The 20,456-nt window shown below is 37.3% G+C and overlaps 1 protein-coding gene across 1 annotated transcript in view; it reads left to right on the plus strand.

Moving 5' to 3' along the window:
• The window catches only part of GABRB2 (gamma-aminobutyric acid type A receptor subunit beta2), a 595,464-nt gene extending 575,387 nt beyond the window's left edge, over nt 1-20,077 (plus strand). Inside the window, exons 8-9 of the mRNA XM_077474103.1 lie at nt 5,048-5,292; nt 7,198-20,077. Coding sequence (XP_077330229.1) covers nt 5,048-5,292; nt 7,198-7,545 — 593 coding nt within the window. The 3' untranslated portion in view covers nt 7,546-20,077. The remainder of the gene's footprint in view (nt 1-5,047; nt 5,293-7,197) is intronic.
• The last annotated feature ends 379 nt before the right edge of the window (nt 20,078-20,456 follow it).

Genomic DNA, 20,456 nt, shown 5'->3' on the forward strand with positions numbered 1-20,456 from the left:
ATTAACCTCTGCTGCGGAGTTTGGCACAAGAGTTGGCTGGAGGAACAGTTACCATCTGTATTTACTATAAGCGTTTCTGCCCGACACGAGAGTGCTGGGCAATACTGTTGGTGAGTGTTCTAAACGAGGGAGGCACGAACACTGAAGGTGTGGTGGAGGTTTGCGTTTATGGACACTTTATAGAATTTTCACTGGAGAAGGAGTTTTTGAACTACTGCGAACATCATTTCAGTATTAGACATTGAATATGTCTGATTGAATATTGGATTTGTGAGACCACATTTCTTTGGGACTGCACATTGTTTATGAGAGCACTTTTTATTTTTGCTTCACTTATTTGCTTTATATAATTGTTTTCACGTATTTTACACATTTTTTTCATTTATTTTATGTTTATGCGATTTTCTGATTGCTATCACCCATATGTGATTTTTGATTGTGATTTTATCACTTTTTACTTCAATGTGTATTATATTCATGCACTTGTGTTTATTATTCACGGAGTCCAGTAGGACACTTTAGTACACTGATATCTAGCGTTATTGCGCTTATTTAGCGCCACAAGGTGATTTTTGGTAGTTTGTCTTTATTATTTTATTATTTTGTTAATTTTCCTTTATTTCATCACCTTCTGAGAAGTAAGTGTCTCTAATTGATGCTTAGAAATATTAAGTGGAATATTTTATCTAATGTCTGTTATGTGATATAAGATGCACGAAGAACAGCGGCATGTTTTTGGAATTACCAGAGTAAAACAACAGGGCTGTGTATTTAAACTTGCCGCCGTCTGTCAGTATGTCAAGTATTGACAGAAGGTAGGGAAGTGGGAGCCGCTCGCCGCTCTGTTTATTGATATGCTCAGACGGTCATTTACATGCTCTGTACTGGGACGAAGGTGCAGCATGTGTGTTGATAAGGCTGAATATTTCAGCTGAGAGCGGACGATTTGGAAGCTTGGCATGTTTGTGTTCCTTAATTTCTGCACGATATGTTATGTCGGCAGAGAGGGAATGGGTTAAACATGAACCAGACGCGTCCAAGCTCTTAGTATTGCGAGTGGTGAGGGGGCGGGCCGGAGGTGTGTTCCGTTGCCGGCTCGCCTCCATATATATAAAGTATGAGCTGAACTGCCCGGCCACTCCCACAGACGAAGACATAGTGACAAAACGCATATTGGCGTGACCGAGCAGCTGTACGTCACCACGGAGAGAGGGTTTGTTTGTTTTCCCGGGACCCGCCGCTGATACCAAGATCATTTACGAGCCGAGGGATTCGGACTGCGGTGAGACAAGCATTGACCCCTGCTGGTGACATGATATGTGACATGGTATAGCTTGATTGTGTACGTATGTTTTTAAAGAATTCGCAAGAAGTTTGCTTATTAAAATCAGTTTGCACTATGGATTGTGTTTCTGATCTCTTCTATATGTGAACTTATGCTGGGTGGAGAATTGTTGAACTGAAGGTGTAATGTTGAGGAATTCCAGGAGCCAGTAACTAATAGACGTGCCTATACACTCTTAGAATTTTGGTAAGTGCATTACCATAAGGAGCGTCACCGTGCGTGGAGGTTGCTTACACTGGCGGTTTTGGTGAATGGCTTGGAGATGGACCTCTTCTTTTCCTTATGAACATTTAAGCTGAAAATTCCTATTCAGATTTTAGGACTTTGCACCCTGTTGGAATCTTTGGAATTTATGAACTTTTATTTTCCTATTTTCTGTTAAGCCGAGTTTTATTGAGCGCTGTCAATATAGTATATCTTATATTGCGAAGGATTTAGGAATTATTTATACTATATACTTATATGTTATACGATTTTTTTATGATAGCAGCTTAGAATTTGACAACCTGTTTTGAGCGCTGGGATCAGTGAGGAAAATGTATTTAAAATATTCATTGGTGATATCTGTACTAGATGTGATATTTATTGTTTTTCATTTTTGACGCCATTGCGCCAGTTAAGGAGATAGTAGTTGTGCCATTTGATTTTCTCCTTAGGTATATACATATTTTGTCTTTGGGAAATAGACGTATGAGTGCTGCCAGCATTACTGCAGATGTTGGGGGGTAGGAGGGTCAGCCTGTAAGTGCTAACACCATATGCCGCACACTGCATCAAATTGGTCTGCCAGACTGTCATCCCAGAAGAAAGCCTCATCTAAAGATGATACGCAAGAAATCCCGCAAACAGTTTGCTGAAGACAAGCAAACTGAGGACATAGATTACTGGAACCATATCCTGTGGTCTGATGAGACCAAGATAAACATATTTGGTTCAGATGGTGTCAAGTGTGTGTGGCGGCAACCAGTTGAGGAATACGAAGACAAGTGTGTCTTGCCTATAGTCAATCATGGTGGTGGGAGTGTCATGGTCTGGGGCTGCATGAGTCTTGCCTGCACTGGGGAGCTACAGTTCATTGAGGGAACCATGAATGCCAACATGTATTGTGACATTCCCCCCTCAGAGACTGGGCCACAGGGCAGTATTCCAACATAACGACCCAAAACATACCTCCAAGATGACCACTGCCTTGCTAAGGAAGCTGAGGGTAAAGATGATGGACTGCCCAATCATGTGTTCTGACATAAACCCTATTGAGCATGTGTGGGGCATCCTCAAATGGGAGGTGGAGGAGCCATGAAGGTCTCTAACATCCACAAGCTCCGTGATGTCGTCATGGAGGATTGGAAGAGGACTCCAGTGGCAACCTGTGAAGCTCTGGTGAACTCCATGCCGAAGAGGGTTAAAGCAGTGCTGGAAAATAATGATGACCACACAAAATATTGGCACTTTGGGACCAATTTGAGCATTTTCACTTAGGGGTGTAGTTACTTTTGTTGCCAGCAGTGTGTTGATTTGTTTTGAGGGGACATCAAATTTACACTGTTATACAAGCTGTACACTCACTACTTTACATTACAGCAAAGTGTCATTTCTTCAGTGTTGTCATATGAAAAGATATAATAAAATATTTACAAAATGTGAGGGGTGTACTCACTTTTGTGAGATACTGTATAACATTTACAAGTTATTTTATTGAATTATTTTTTTTGTTGACTTGTTTTACAATAATATTTGTAAATATACAGACTGGGGATTCAACTCTGCCCTGTGACTTCATGTCCGACATTTGTCCTACTTCAATGAGCGGGATCCGACTTTGATCTTGACAATACTAGGCTCTTTGAGTCTGGAATCTTGAGGAGAAACCCCTCAAAATCCATACCAGATCCTTATCCGAGCACGCAGCCTGGCAGGTCAGGAAAGGGGGGAAAGACCGAATCCCTCGCCTGGACCATATCAGGCCACATGCCCTCAACATGGGGGCTGGGAGCTGCATCTTGATAGGGACAAGGGCATCTTCCCAATAACCCTGGATGGTGGTTGATGGTGTCTGTGGGTGGGGTGCTTATCGGAATATGGAAGCCCGCTTTAACAAGGAGGCCCCCAGATCCCAGCCCCCCACCATATGTGAATGATTATGGGGTACATTGTCCCCCTACCCGTTCACCAAAAAAAATGTTAAAGAAATAAAAAGTCCTTTATTGAAGCAGCTCCAGCATCTCTTCTCCCTGCACTGATGTCTTCTTCCTCTGGTTCTACCTCCAGTTCTTCTTATCTCTGCTGATGTATTCTTCCTCTGCCAGTTCTTCCTCCATTCCTCTGGTTCTTCTTCTCTCCACTGTCTTCTTGCTCTGCTGGTTCTTCCTCTGATCTTTTCCCGATGCTAGCTCCCACAGTTGCATGAGCTCTGTTCTCTGTAGGTTCTATGGGGTGTGGTTATCCTCTGATGTCACCACCCGACACATGTTTGAACGGTGATGTCACGATGGGGCGATGTCTCCGGATGATGTCACTGGATGGCCACGCCCTATGGCTATAAAAGAACCTGCAGAGAGTGGAGCTTGCACAACTATGGGAGCTAAAATTAGGAGAAGATCAGTTGAAGAACCAGCAGAGGAAGAAGACATCAGCGGAGAGAAGAACCAGAAGAAGAACCAGGGGAAGACGATATCAGCGCAGTGAAAGGAACTGGAGGATGAAGACATCATCAGAGGGAGAAGAAATTGGAGGAAGAAGAGATGATGGAGCTGCTTCAATAAAGGACTTTGTCAAAACCTGAGTTCTGGTTTATTTCTTTGACACATTCTTTGGTGAATGGCTAGGGGTACTCCATACTCATTTACATAGGGGCTGGGATCTGGGGGCTTCCAGATTCCGATAAGCACCCCGTCTGCAGACCCAAAAAAACACCACTCAGAGTTGTTGGGAAGAGACTCTTGTCCCCATCATGGGGACAAGGTGCTTTGGGGTGGGGGGCATGTAGGGGGAAAGTGGCCTGTTATGGTACGGGGGGGCACTCGGTCATCCCCACTTTCCTGACCTGTCGGGCTGCGTGCTCTGATTTAGGGTCTGGTATGAATTTTTTTAGATATGAAATCGCAGGGCAATTTCAGATCAAATCGTCGTGTCAAACCAGTGTGAACCCAGCCTAAGACCAAGATCAATGCATTAGACAAGAAACCTGTAAATAACAAACTGCTAGCACTAAGTGGATATGTTTCAGTAGAAACTATGTTGATAAAGTGTACACCATAATTAACTGAAAATGTGACAGCCAGTGGGTATTTCACTATTTGCAAATCTTTCCATTTAGCATTTACTATACTTCAGGATGGGCAAAGTGAGTCAAGGGTTGAAAGCTCCAAGCAATACACCTCAGGGTCCAGCATATAAATGCGTATATTTATCATGTGATTAAACTCTGTCAAGTCTAAACTATATGTCTGTGAGCGATGTGCAGTGCAGATTAAGAAATATCTTCGAATTCATTGTTCTGCTAGAAAGATAGACAGCATTGTACATTAAATAATGTAGTGATTGTTATTGTACTAATTATTCATTGATTTAATACATGCATATACATGCATATTCAGGTAAAAATTAGGACAACATAAAAAAAACTAAAACTATTAACTGAATATTTGCATAACCCTTTTTTTTAATAATTATGTAAATAGCGTTATTTTTCTTTTTTTTTAGGAATCACAACTGTTCTCACTATGACAACCATCAACACTCACCTTCGAGAAACACTACCTAAAATCCCCTATGTGAAAGCCATTGATATGTATCTCATGGGTTGCTTTGTGTTTGTCTTTATGGCATTATTGGAGTATGCATTGGTCAACTACATATTTTTTGGTAGGGGACCACAGAGGCAAAAGAAGGCAGCAGAAAGGGCTGCTAGTGCCAATAATGAGCAAATGAGAATGGAAATTAATAAGGTATGTAATTGTATTACTTTAACCATAGCCACTGCCAGCGTGGCTATGTAATCTGAGTGATTAATCTGGCCCCTCAAAATGGTCTGCTCAAAATCACTCATGCAGTTCCTTTGATGTAAAGGGTTAATTTTTACATAATATCTAAAAAGGTGACCTAACACCAGACCCCCCCCCCCCCCCCCCCTTAGTCCCTGCTGTACTTATCTCATGCAACCCTGAGCTGTCAGGCTACTGCAAGATGCTCCACCTGACCAGGAATTTTAAATCCCTACTGCTTCATCCAGCTCCATCTAGTGCTGTATGGACAGACCAGACAGATTCTGATTGGTGCATGGACAGCACCATCCAGTGCTGTCCAATTAGAATTTGTCTGGTCCATTCTGGCAGTGCTGGACAGAAAGGAGGGAAAGCAAAGGGATTTCAAATTCCTGGATCTGTTGAGTGACTTGCGGAAACCCTGACAGCTTAGGTTTATGGAAGGTATGTATAGCAGGGACTGGGAGGGGGTCTGATGTTAGATCACCTTCAAATTTCCTGTAAAGGTGAACTAACCCTTTAGAGTTCAATTTAAGGTTTGCTATCATGTTAAATAGTTTGTTTGGTCCAAGCTGGTCCAAACAAGTTATTTCTATTAAATAGTTATGCAAATGTTGTGCACATTGTAAAACACAGCAGGAGCCTTATGGGTGCCTTCCCGTGGAGATCATGAAGTCATTCGCCCACCTTTCCACATTGGCCAATCAAAGGAAGGCTTGTATGCATTAGTAAAAATACAAGGCTTCTCATGAGTGATGGAGAAGCATTCAGCCCGACTCTATTTACCATAGATGGTGGGCAGTGGCATATACTGCTGTGAAACACAGTGGCGCATACTGTATATTACATTACACACTGTAGCTGCATAATTATGCAGTGGAAATAGTTTTTTTGGGGCTAGTTTCGCTATGTAAAGTCAAAATAAACAAGTTGTCCTTAAATACTTTTTCAGCAAAAACTGTGCTTCCTCTGGCACCAAATGCCAGAGCAACAATCCTTCGATCACTACTTTGGAACACTTTGGGTACAAATGTTCTGGTACAGTTTTCTTTCAGTGGATCTGTCTGAATTTTAGTCCCTACAGCACTTCAGAAGAGATTCCAGAAAAAGTATTTCAGAGATAATTTTTCCATTAAAGAATTAAATGAATTTATTTGATGATTATTATTATTATTACCTTATGTATCGGCGTATAACACGCACCCCAAGTTTAGGAGGGAATTTAAAAGAAAAAAACTTTTAGGAGGGAAGTTTAAGGAAAAAAAAACTTACATTTAAATGGCCAATAATGCAGCCTTGTCAGTGTAATTTGCAGCCTTGCATTGTAGCCTTGTCAGTCATTTGCAGTCTTCCATTGCAGCCTTGTCAGTCATTTGCAGCCTTGTCTGTGTCTTTGCCGTTTAAAAATGGCGCCGCCGAGATACAGAGCGGATGTCCTGTGTATCTGAATGGCGGCTTTTGGCTATTTTCGGCCGTTCTCGGCTATTTTTGGCTTTCCGAAAGCCACCAAGAATGGCCGAGTGCAGCCAAAAATAGCCGAGAATGGCCTAAGTGTGGCCGAAAAAAGGCGAAAGCCGCCGAGAGTGGCAGAGAAGCTTTGAAACGGCGGGGGATTGGTGTATAACACGCACCCACGATTTTCCCCTGATTTTTTGTGTGTCATATGCCGATAAATGTATGTTCTATTCAGTTATACTATTATTATATTATTTGTTATTGTCATTGATACTGTATATTGACTCTATAGCTCATGCATTTAGTGTGATTTTGCAACCTTACTATCCTGTTTTCTTTTTCTTTAATAATGTAAAATTGATACCAACATATCAAGGTAAAAAGTTTATGACTCTTGTTTTTATCCTTTCTCAGATGGACCCACATGAAAATATTTTGCTTAGCACACTTGAAATTAAAAATGAGATGGCAGCATCAGAAGCTGTTATGGGTCTTGGTGATCCAAGAAACACCATGCTAGCTTATGACACCTCCAGCATTCAGTACCGAAAAGCCGGATTACCAAGGCATAGCTTTGGACGCAATGCCTTAGAACGACATGTGGTACAAAAAAAAAGCAGACTACGGAGACGTGCATCCCAGTTGAAAATAACCATACCTGACTTGACTGATGTAAATGCTATTGACAGATGGTCACGCATGATCTTTCCTGTGGTTTTTTCATTCTTCAACATTGTCTACTGGCTATATTACGTGAACTAAGACTAAAAGCCATGCAGTAGACAAGAACTGGATGTCTGTTCTGTTTATGTGTGAAACAAGAAGTGGGGCTTAGGAAAAAAAATTCAGGACACAAGCTGTTTAAAACACCTTAGTTGCTGGCACGTTTCACCATTCTGTATGTATAAAGTCTTTGAAGACTCATTAGAAGCATTATCACCTTCCATCTACTTTAGGATTTCCAAGGTTGCTTTTATATACATGATAAGGCTTTTCCCTGTGTGCATAAAGTGTGCTGAAGAATGACTCATACTTTACATGAAACTTTACGTTTGAAAAATGCATATGATATTAACTATTCATTCTTCTTAAACCTTTATTCCAATAACAAGCTAACATATCTATTGCACCTACATTTGTTTTCGTAGATATTTTACTTGTATTGCTAATTTATTTTTTATACACATAAACTTGAAAAATGTTGTGCCTCTTGTTGAAGTTCTTTACAATGCTAATGACCATTTTTTTTTGCATTTGCCACATTTTATGTATAGTTTCTTAATACATTATTGCTTTTTCGTTAAAAACTATAATGACTTATAGATGAAAATATCAATTATTTTAGGTCAGCACAATCTTTATTTGAATATCATTGGCAATAAGTGCATCAATAAATAAATCCTCAAAAAAGATTCAAATTATAGCACATTTTAAATAAGACCATAGCAATAGTCAAAAATATGGACAACAGTTTATTTATATGCAACTAACAAAAGTTTGTGGAGCAGAGTGTAATCTGAAAAGAAAAACAATATAATAATTATGATATAATCAATTGATGTCTTTTCTTCCTTAAAATGTATGTCAGGATGAAAAGAATATGCAGTATATCTCGTCAGCACATCCACATTTGCAAATGCGTTATCTATTTAAAGAGTTATCCCTGTAAGTGCAGAAAAATACCTGCTGATTTACCAAAATTGCACTCAGCTTTTAGACCGGCCATAGACAGTTTGAATCTTGGCCGGTTCAGCAGGAACCTGGCTGAGATGTGAACCATGTATGGGCAGGCTGAATGTACCAATATGACCAGCACTGTCACTGATGATAGGGGAATCATGCACTCATTTCAACTCATGGTTGAAGGAAAGAAATTCACACCGTCTATGGCCTGCCTTAATTTCCATAGGATTTTCTTGACTGAAATTGTAGGAAAGTATGTCAACCCTGCCTAGTTGTCTGTAGCTAAATTTATGAATTTGTATTATCATCTCCACAGCTTAGAGAGTAGTTGCTTAGTAGGCCAAGACAAGAACAGGGAGAGCTAACAGAACCCTGTGAGGTAACAAAGTGTGCATAGGACACAGTCCAGCTCTGAATTTATTACAAGATCAGGCCTTTTTTTCAATTATGAAACCGATATAACAAAACCGCTTTTAGAAGACCATTTAACAAAGCAAAAGGATAATAATAAGAGAAGCTCATTGCTAAAGATATTAGACATACACTTTAAAAATAGAATGGCCATCTTCATTAAGGGACTGTAATTATGATCGTTCTCTTTTAGTCATTTTGTTTTCAATGTTCCATGTCTATTTTTGGTTAAACAATGCTACACAGAAATATGTAGCATGCAGCCTATATGTGGTAATTGCTAGTCTTGGTCATGGTATTCTAAAGGTGACTTGAAAATTGTAAAGTTCATAGTCTACTTCATTCAGAACCATGAGATGCTGATTTATATTTTAATGTGCTTGTGGATCATATTGTCATGGAAAGCATGAATACACTGTACACTAGAATGTGGATTTAGAATTACCATAGGAAAAATACAGAATGTAAACTCATGAATAGAATGTACATGTTGTAGCCAATCTGCTTCCTTAACCAAGTGCCACATTTATCAGCTTTGCCTGCTTTTTGAGATAAGGGACTGTATCAGCTCCTTACATATTGCATGCTAGCATTATTAGAGGGCTCTGTGCATAGGGTACACAAAGTTACAAGGGAAGCATAGGAAGACATCCTTCAGCATGATTCAGAATCACCTTATATATGCTTCCTGCTTACATGCTAACTCCTTTCACCTGGAGCTTAGTTTCACTAAAAGAAACAGAACATGAATTAAGGTGTGCTATTATTTCTGTTACTATGCCATTTAAACATTTTTTATCAAGAATCTATCGTTAAATTGCAATACGGGACATTTTTATGTTAAGTGGTAGGGAGCAACATGACTAACTAGGTGTTTAATATTTTTTTTTAATTGATGCTAAGCTGTGACTTCACCCACCCCTTGCTGAAAAATCACCTCTGTGTGTGGATTACTTAGAAGGGTCTCAACAGATATCCAAATTGGACAACATTTCATTTTTTTTTGTTTTTTTTTTGCCCCTGGATCTAAATACACACAATAAACCATTATAGTTATCTACTACAACTACTATTATTATTGCAACCAATTATGCTAAATCTATGTGAAATATCTGTATCATCAAGCAAGTCTTATAATTAGCCAAAATCGAGTAAATTTATGACTTACACATTTGTGTTTCATTGTATTTGAGCCAAGTTTCTGGGCACCTACTTTGCTCCAATGCATTAACATGTATTTAATTTTGCCCTCCTCTTTTTATACTACTTTATTCTATTTGAAATTTTAAATTTTCCTATAGATGTTTTGTAAAATTAGTGCAATTTTTTTTTTTAAGTGGAGTATTCACACATTTACAGACGATCAATCGTTCTTTCAAATTTATACCACATCCACAAGAAAGAGTCACTTGTAGTGACATTTCAGTGAATATCACACTCACTGCTTCAAACATACATGCCCTTTAGAGAGTTATTGGCTTTAATAGGAGATAAAGAAATTGTGATAACATTGCCTATTGTCATTGTCTATTAGAACCTTAACACCAATCATGCTAACCTGGGTATGCTTCAAACATCCTATCAAGTTAGAGAAAATGTCTATTTTTTTTAAACTCTTAGATCAATTGGATATTTGAAGTAGATACAGATTTGCAGGACTGGTACAAAATGTTCTTTCTTAGCAATATTATAATATGTCCATAATTATATGAGTGGGCCCTGGTAATCCTTAGCACTATCATTATTATTAAGACACCTGATTTTCCTATTAAAATAATGCTTGTCCTAGCCAAATATATGTATTCATATTATGCTACTGTATTTTCACATGTAGTAGTATCTAGCTATAGATTTCTGTATAAAAACCTGTATTTCCAGATTTGTATACAGCACATTGGTTATCAACAGTGCCTCTAAATTCATATGCTGCATTTAGTTATGTTGTTTGAAGTAGAAAACTTATCGAAAATTTCAGGCCAAGGAAAACTGCATTCTGATCGGTCGATTTGACTCACAGCATCATATTGCTTCTTCCAAATACTAAAACAAACTCTAAAACATTGCACACTCCAAAACATATATATCTTTAAATATATTTACCTCGGGGTTATGGCAAGTTAAAAAAAATCATTTATTTTTGTAACAATAGACAGAAATATAGCAGACCTTAAATATATATTTCTTTCTTTTATTAATCTAGGCCACAATGTCCATATGAACATCAAAAGAAGAGCAGTTCCATTGAGAATAGAGACAATTTCATTCAGAATTTCTAGAGGCGACTTTGTTCTTTGTATAAAGATCTCAGAGCCAATCAAAGTAATGACATTCAGAAACAGCCATATTATAAAGGAAACATGAAACGTAATGTTTTCCTTAACATTCAGGCAAATGGAATGCATTGCCAAAATGCATTTGTGAAACTTAATTGCTAACAAAATTGTTAAGCAAGGCGACAATCCAGCAAATAAGGTGTTTTTGAATGTTCAGAGGTCAGAAGCAGAGCTTAATACTTTTTTCAGAGTATTGGTGGGTTTGCAACATATTGCAGAGCAATGTGCTGATGACCTTTCCAAATGTAAAGTTTAACTATGGACTATTTTATGGTACAGCTTTAAAGAGATGTGTTTGTAAATACATGTTGTAAATGACTGCTAGCAAGTATGATAGTATGCATTTCCAAATCTAAAGAACTCATTGCATTATGTGTCTGTGAAGAATCCATGAAGAATGTTCTGTTTATATTCAATACAAATGCAGGGTATTATTGGGTAAATTATTTTACAATGTCTATAGATACAATCTTTTCTCATTCTTAAATATATATAGATATATAAATGTATGTAAAGAGGTTATATAATTCTAGAACATTTTTACATTGAATATATAAATAAGACACATTTATTTAATTTATGAAAAAAGCACAAACTATGTAGAAGCAAATTGACCAACTGCATAATACAGGAATCCCATTGTCTAGTCATAATTTATTTATACTCAGTTGTAGAAGGGGTATAAAATCCAGACTCACATCTCAGTTAAGTTTCCAGTACTTGAATTGTAGCTAGGTGATCAATATAAGTATATATATATATATATATATATATATATATATATATATATATATATATATATATCAAACCATGTATGTGTATGTGAGTGGTGGATGATCAAAGGAATAAGCTAATACCAATTTTTTATGGTTCAATAATAATAACACTTTCCTTATGGTAACTGATTAAAGGAACCTTATGGCTATATCTTGTAAATTGGGCATTCTTGACTGCACTATTAAAGGGGTTGTGTAGGCAAAACGTGGAAAGATGTTAAGTGGATTGGTAAGTTGATACTATGATGAGAACAAGGTGTTTTCCCAGCAACAATTCTGAATCAATGTTTATAGTGCTTTCAATACCTGTCAAACTTGGTGCTAATTTCTTGCTGGTTCTCATGGCTGGCTCTACAATACAACAGATATATTTGGAGAAAAAGTGGAAGGCTACAGACTATCATGGCATTCTTAATGGAGAAATTAGTCACACAGAGGCCCAATGGTATTATGGGGTATAATTTAATATCATTTTTTTTTATGTTGATCATGCTACTGTGAATATCAGGGAAATGCAGTATTTAATAGCCCGTAAAGAACACATTTCTGTTGTTACCTATTCACTCCTAGCACTAAAATAACACTCTGTATCAGTGAAGGAGTCACATGTTGAAACTGCCTGACACAACCCCTTTAATTACACAACAATACAATGTATATTAGTAATTTAGGAATCCCGCTGCATCGTCCATTAGACTAATCTTCTCATTGCTTGTCTATTTCCTATTTTTTTTATATCAATGCTGATAATCAGTGAAATGAACAATACATTCAACTTCTAAACTACCAAGAGAAGCAAAAATATGATGATTTTTAGAAATTAGATTAAAGTGTTGTAAATAATAATTCACTGTAATTGTAGTGATGCTTTAAATTTTGCTATACCTGTACATAGGTCATATGATGTGAGCACCCATTAAAGCTAACCATTTGTAAATAAGGTAAAGAATTTCTTAAGACATTTTTAAATTCTTATTTGTACTTAATAGCAAGGCAAAAATGATAAAGTTCAGTTAAAGTGTTCTAGCCTACGTGTAAATAACGAAAATTGCTATATTTTATTTCACAATGGCTTTCTGTACTCACCTATGTCTGGTCTGCAGAAAAGAATGCTTTGCTTTAGTAACAAAATTACCATTCTGCTTGCATGTTTGTTTTTTTTTTTTTTTTTTGTTTTTTTTGTGAGAGCTAATAAAGAGGACATTATAAGCGGATATAATATATCTTTGTAAGAAACTGTTTTAACAGTGGGATGAAAGCTGGTCTGAAATTTGTATGTTAGTGGGTAGAATCATAACACATTATGAGAATAAAATATTTCCATCCAGTTTACCAGCTTTTGAATGTACAAACACTGCACTGTAAAATAACTAGCATCAATTAGAATGAAGAAAAATATATTGACAATCAAGAAAACAATATAGCCCAATAAAAATGTAAGACATGTAGATTAAACTTTTTTTGTTTTGTCTTTGTTTAAGTTTGTAGACTAGAAAAATAGTATTTAATTAATATTTTAGATTTAATCTACATATAATTGTTAGTCATTTAATGGTTGCAGGGTAACTTGGGAAAGCTTTCTTTTAAAGTTTACAAGAAAGCAAAATAATATTATTATTTTTTTTTTCAATTTAGGGATGTGCCTTAAGACAAGGTCAATATATGCTATATTATTTATCTTTTGATTTCTATAAATATATGACCATATTTGACTTTTGTTGGTAAGTTACTTTTAATACAACATCTGAATCAATTCAGCCACTTGCTGGCTGATGAGTTATTTGGATCGCATTACTCTGTAAGTAAGTCTATCTAGTGTACAATAAAACTGACTAGCATTATTACCAATGCTCCAATCCACTTCAGAACCTCTTCACTCTACACAAAAGTAACAATTGAGCAATAAATTGTTTTAATAGTACAGGCTGGCTGCCTGGAATGTACAATTTCATTCAGGTGATGTTGGGCACCAGGTTATATATGCCCAGAAATGCTTTTCCTAAAGGTAAGCTGATGTTTTGTGAACACCATTGCTCTTCCTAAAGGAAAGCACTGCAAGGTAGGCTCAGTATCACTTGTGTGATATAGTTCCTGAAGTGCACGGGCAATGTCATCATATCACTCTTCTGCTGTCAGGCATTAGGTTGGTTAAGATACACATCATGATACTATTCCTTCCACCTTTACAGAAGCAGGGTATGCAGCCTGTGAGAGATTATGTTTTATTTGTTTTCAACTCTACAATCATACAGATGATTGGACTTTTTGAACAAGTTGCAGATATTCTTACATAGTACTGTTAGATCTCTCATTCCCTGCTTCTGTTGTGTAGAGATGCTTTACAACACTTTTGAATACAGGCAGCCTACCCTCCAGAGCAATAGTTCTCCCCAGGGAATGCACCTGTTTAAATGCATGATCAATTCTCTTTTTGTTGAATGCACCTTGATTGCTAGATCATATGCAGCACTGATACTGGAGTTCCCTAGTTCCCTAATAATTTTGTCTTTCTATGTGATGTATTAGGATCATGCTATTGTTAAGCATGTAGGAAGTCCTCAGATCACTGCCATCAAATCATCTAATTCCTGGGTTTAATTCCCACAGTGCCCCGCAGATATATTGTTAAAACACACTTATAATCTTTGGACCAGATATTATGTTGCAGACCTTTTAAGATTATAATACCATATGAGCCAATATATTGAACACACTAAAAATAAAATGTAAGGCATTTATATGAGCCTTCACAGTAACATGGGATGGGAATCTTTTATCCTCATGATTTTTCAACAACTTCATTATATATTTTATTTGCATGTTTATAACATCATATTAATGCTTATTATGTTATCTATATTACTCATTACACAATGTATAACTTTTTTAGTGTTATTATATCTTTTGTGGATGTAAAACATTTCCAATATTCAGCTTTCATTTTAACATAGACTATCAATTGCATTTATTTAAAATAATAATAAATATTAATAACAAAAAAGTATAAAGGGCTTAAAAGTGACAAATTAAGCATTGCTTTTCACAATACACAATCAGAGTTCAGAATAAAAAATAAAATAAAATTAACGGCAGGGTTTATATAGGTCATTATACTATAACTATGCCACAAACCTCATAGTATTACCAATATGTCGAGTTTTTTTGGTGTGGCAAAACAAATGACAACATTAAGGAAACAGACTAACTCATAGAATTGCAGGCAATCAGCCAGATACTTTAGGAAAAAAAAGTTCTAAAGTAACTTTTCTATCTTTGCTAAATTTAAGAACCTGCATTAATTTCTATCAACCATGTTAGAGGTAAGGGCTAAATGTCTCCCAATTATATCCAGAAGCTTATTTAAAGTTAACTATGCCATTTCTCTTGCTACCCTGCCTAACAGTATCTTTGCATAGAGGTTGTTGTAAACTCTATATTGAATATCGCAGTTAAGGATGAGCTTACGTCTGGTCCAAACCCAAAAGGCAGCTGTCAGTGCCAATTAGTTGCCAGTTGGAGATTTATGATAATGATGTCATGAGCATCCCCATCCCTGTGCGCACATGCAGCTGCAAAATAGGGAATCCTTCACCCCCTCAACTGGCCTGGCACTGACACCTGCCTTCCAGATTTGGACTACACTGATGCTCAACCATAGTTACAGCTCTCTAGCAATCCCTAGATAGCAGCCATGACTCTCTGAGTAAAAGTCTTCTTTACTTACTGATCTATCATTTCATTGCAATAAAGAGCCTACAACAGCTTGTATGCATTCTTTTTTCTTTTAAAAGCTACAGTATATACTGCAACTCTAAAGCTAAACTCTACATAGAAAGCTCACATCCAGTTAACTAACTGTGGACTTTTCCATATGCTAAAGTAAGCTGTCCTGATGCTGCAGTGCAGGATAAGGGTATGGCTGGCAAAGAATGACCTTGCAGAATGACATATATACTAAAATAGTTATAACGTACAGTTTGTATTCCATCTGTGAATATTTAGCTTAAAAGTGACCCTGTGCTTTGTGCTGCATGGGTAACAGGTTCACTTTAATTCTCACTCCACCAAAGGCATATATGCACCTAGCCTTCAATAACCTGTCATATAGGGTGGGATGAGAGTCAACTGCCCTATGCAAGCTGAAAAGAACAATTAGAAGCTTACATAGGGTTTCTTCTCTCCCACCCCAGCACCTTTACAAAACCTACATGGGTAATGTACATATTCACGTAATTTGTTAGTTAGTTCATACTAACTAACTGAGTTCAACACCTCATAGCTAGTATAGAATCTGGAACTTTTAATGGTTCTCACAGTCATCATTTAATCCTGAGTCTTCCACTTCTGTTTTTTAATGAACCTAAAGAACATAATTAGCAGATGATTTACTTAAAGGGTTATGCCTTAGGCCTTTGAAACCCAACCATTTGCATAAAAAAGATGACCCTGTTGTTCTATAACTGTCTAATTGTGTGTAACAAATACAGTAATATACAGAAATGTCAACTGAGCCCAAGTAGAGAGCTACCAATGCTATCTAGCAAATGCTAAACTCTCATATCCGCAGGCTTTCACGTCAAATGCTGTGTTTTCCATACCATCGCACACAGCTGCATTTGAATGGAAAATGTAAAGATTGACATGATAAAGCAGTGTTTGACTTGCTTTTTCCTGCAGTTCAAATGCACCTTATTAGGACATGCAGGGGGAGATTTACTAAAACTGGTGCACGGGGAATCTGGTGCAGCTGTGCATAGTAACCAATCAGCTTCAAACTTGAACTTGTCTAATTCAGCTTTGACAATAAACCCAGTAGCTGATAGGTTACTATGAAAAGATGCACCAGATTCTCTGTGCACCAGTTAATAAAGTAAATCAAAACGGTGTCCAAAAAAATGCAGGCAATATAATCGATACAAGCAGATCAGATGCAGGCTGTGAAATGCTCAATTAAAGTCTAAGGAATTTGCTGACCTGTGTTTGAGGTGTGTTCCAAATGCAAGTCCCAGGTAGGATAACAATACATGTCCACATGAACCCTAGCTGCACTAAAGTAAAACATTTCCATTGAGATTTCCATAATCTGAGCTTTTTTTTTATAATGATCTGAATTAAACTTGTATTCATCTTCTTGAAGTGTGCACTGGGAGTGTAATGTTTTAAACATGCACTGTGTAACTTCTTATCACTGTGCATCCTGTATCACCTTCACAGCAGTTTTGAATCTGACTGATGGCTGGGAGAAACATCTGACTGATATTTGTTTTCTGTATGGAAGAAAATAGGTCTCCTGCATCATAAGCATGCATCTCAACTAACAAGAATACTGACAAATGGCAGTAGGGTAAGCTAGTTCACTACAACAATGCCTAAACACAAAATGAAGTACTGAACAGGTTGCCAGTGTTTCTTGTATGTTTCCTATGTGATACCCAAATCACCTTAGTATCAGAGTTCTTTGATGAGCCCAAACCTAAATTAAAGTGATAGTAAACCGCCACTGAAATACAAATAAGGTGGGCCCCCCTGCAGGATTAAGTCATAATGTACTAGTATGCATCGCGTACTAGTACATTATGACAGACATACCTGTAAAGTGGATCCCTCCCGCACTGTCATAGATTCCCGATGCTGCCATCTTCACCCGGTCTTCCTTCTTTAAGGACTACATCATGAGGTCTGATACTTTAGAGCTTTACAGCTCTTTCAACAGAGGCCATTTCTTGACTATATGGAACCAAGGAAGCTAAGCCTATTCAGTATCACTGTATAAATAAAGAATAGTAAATGTCCACAGGCACCTCAATAGGTACCTATATATACAATAGCAGCGCTACTGTCATTAATTGTTATGACCAGCTTTCATAACGTATTCACATATGAGAAAAGATGTATAACAGAGGGTGATAGCCAGTCCAAAAGACACAGGTGGTGGTATAAATGTGGAATTTGGAATTTGTTGAAGTGCACCTCACACCAGAGATCCTCAAACCGTGTGTCACACTCCCCCTAAGGGTTCACACTCACCAGAGAGTTAAAAACATCAACCATTGGAATGTTTTTAAATGACCGTCATCCTCCTTCCTGGATAGTGTCAGCGTTGCAAATCATCTCCACAGTGTACACAGATAAGGGAAAAAACGCTCCAAATACCGTAAATTAGTTTTAAATACTTTATTATGATTTCTACTGACACACTTTAGTAAAATCCAGCAGTATCCAATGCTACACACTGCAGCGTTTCTTGCAGCACAGGATTCAAAAAATTCCACATTTATATCACCACCTGTGTCTTTTGGACTGGCTATCACCCTCTGTTATACATCTTTTCTCATATGTGAATACTGTATGAAAGCTGGTCATAACAATTAATGACAGTAGCACTGCTATGGTATATATAGGTACCTATTGAATTGCCTGTGGACATTTACTATTTTTTATTTATACAGTTTACGAATTTAAGTGGCTGCTATCTCTTGGAAATGTTGCAAATATTTATGTTTTAAAGTTGAAGGTTCCATAAGCGCCGAGGTAGTCCTGTTTTTCACTTTTTATATATATTATTCAGTATCACTGCAAACAAAAACAATGTCCTAAATCTCAAATGAAGCCAGAAAGAAGAGTCCCTGTGTAGGTTTGTTTCTTTTATCAGATGTTTTGAACCCCATAAAAGGATCTCACACAATCAAGTAAAAAAAAATTCTGACATCCTAGTACAAATGTTAAGCAATACTGTATTTCTCTTTTAATATAAAAGTGCTTCCTTACAATACACATTGTCATTTTTATATTACAGTAAATACAAAAAAAAAACTAAAGTAATCAAAACATGTACAAAGAACATGTATTTTCTGTACAATGTTTGCTTCCATCTTGGAATACATGATAAGCTTTGTATATTCCTTATAGTCTAAGAAACTTACTCCTTGTCATTGTCAACTAGGCTGCATTCACACTGGTGATTTAGGCTGGTGAGAATTGCAGCAGCAAGAATCTTCTGATTCCTGCTGCTGCTGTGATCGTCTAGGTGTGGCCATTGGCCCTATTCTCCATAATGATAGGTCACCGGTGGTCACAGCTATATGCGGCTGTCCATATAACCAGTGATTACTTGCAGTGATCTTGCCCTTTGTGTGCGTCCAGCAGTGATCATCACAGGTAATTTCTGTCTGTGCAGAAATGTGGCCACCAGTGCCCTGTCATTATAATAAGAGGAGATGGCGGTCACACCTAGCTGCTCTCAACCACTGCAGAAATCTGAAGATTCCTGCCGCTGCAATGTGCATCAGCCTAAATCACCAGTGTGAATGCAGCCTTACTGTTTCTCATACAGATTGATCAATCTGCCACCTTTTCTCTGCGGCGCAATCTGTAACAAATTTGACCATGTACATAGATGGACAAATCTGATGGCTATACTATTTGGTGTAGGCTTTATTGTGTAGGAGACAATATATATGGTTATACAAGAACCTCATATACTCACTAGTGGAGATATCATTAGACCCCATGATCCAGTCCAACATTTTTCTTATATCCATGGATTAATGTTGACTGCAAGTCCAAAGCATTCACACAAAACATTTATTAGCAAGTAAGCTCTAACATGACTTTTCTTGGCCAATAATTAGACTGTCTATTGACACCTTTACTTTTTGCATTAACTTTATGCAATAATCATATTTTATTTCAGTAATAAAACTGAGAGGTATTAAGTGTTTTCCAAATATGTTTAGTACCTGAAAAAGAAAGGAATTGATTTACATCCACATTGCTTTGTTGTATGAGCAATCATTGGCCTTACTGTTAGAATTTTAGCCTTTCTTATATGCACATAATGCATTTTATTTTAATGTTTTGGGACTGGAGAAAGAGAACGGTAACTAAATATTGATTTGTTGTTTATTAAAACAAAAGGCAGCCAGCCTCATATGGCACAAGGTTGTAAACATGATTGTAAATGAATAGCGCATAAGAGATATTTTCTTGAATTATATTGCAGACAGTTGCAGCATGTAAATATATAACAATGTTGGCTAGTGTGTAATTCTTGAAAACAAACATATAAATAAAGAAGTAAATTACAAGCGATCCTGTGTTGTGTCTTCCAAACATGGTCACTTTGGCTTTATATGTGATGAAAGATTGCAGTGTTTAGATCACAATGAAACAATGTAGATACTTCATGATTAGTGATGGACGAACGTTTCGCCCGGCGGTCGTTTCGCGGCGAATTTCCGACATTCGCGGTCCGCACGTTCGAACGCCTTTTTCCGTCGTTCGCCGCGGCGGACTTACGTGTTTAATGTATACAAGAACTTTAACCTTTGGTGACACGTTTATCATGTGATACAGGACAGCCAATTGAGACATGACAGCACATGGACACTTGTACATTCCCCCTAACCTATAAATACACCCGATCCGGTGGCCATTTTACATTCTTTCTTCTGTTACGATAGGGACAGGT

This window comes from Lithobates pipiens, unplaced genomic scaffold (assembly GCF_037356315.1).
Source record: "Lithobates pipiens isolate NorthernLeopardFrog02 unplaced genomic scaffold, aLitPip1_a1.2 Scaffold_8, whole genome shotgun sequence".
Taxonomy (NCBI): domain Eukaryota; kingdom Metazoa; phylum Chordata; class Amphibia; order Anura; family Ranidae; genus Lithobates; species Lithobates pipiens.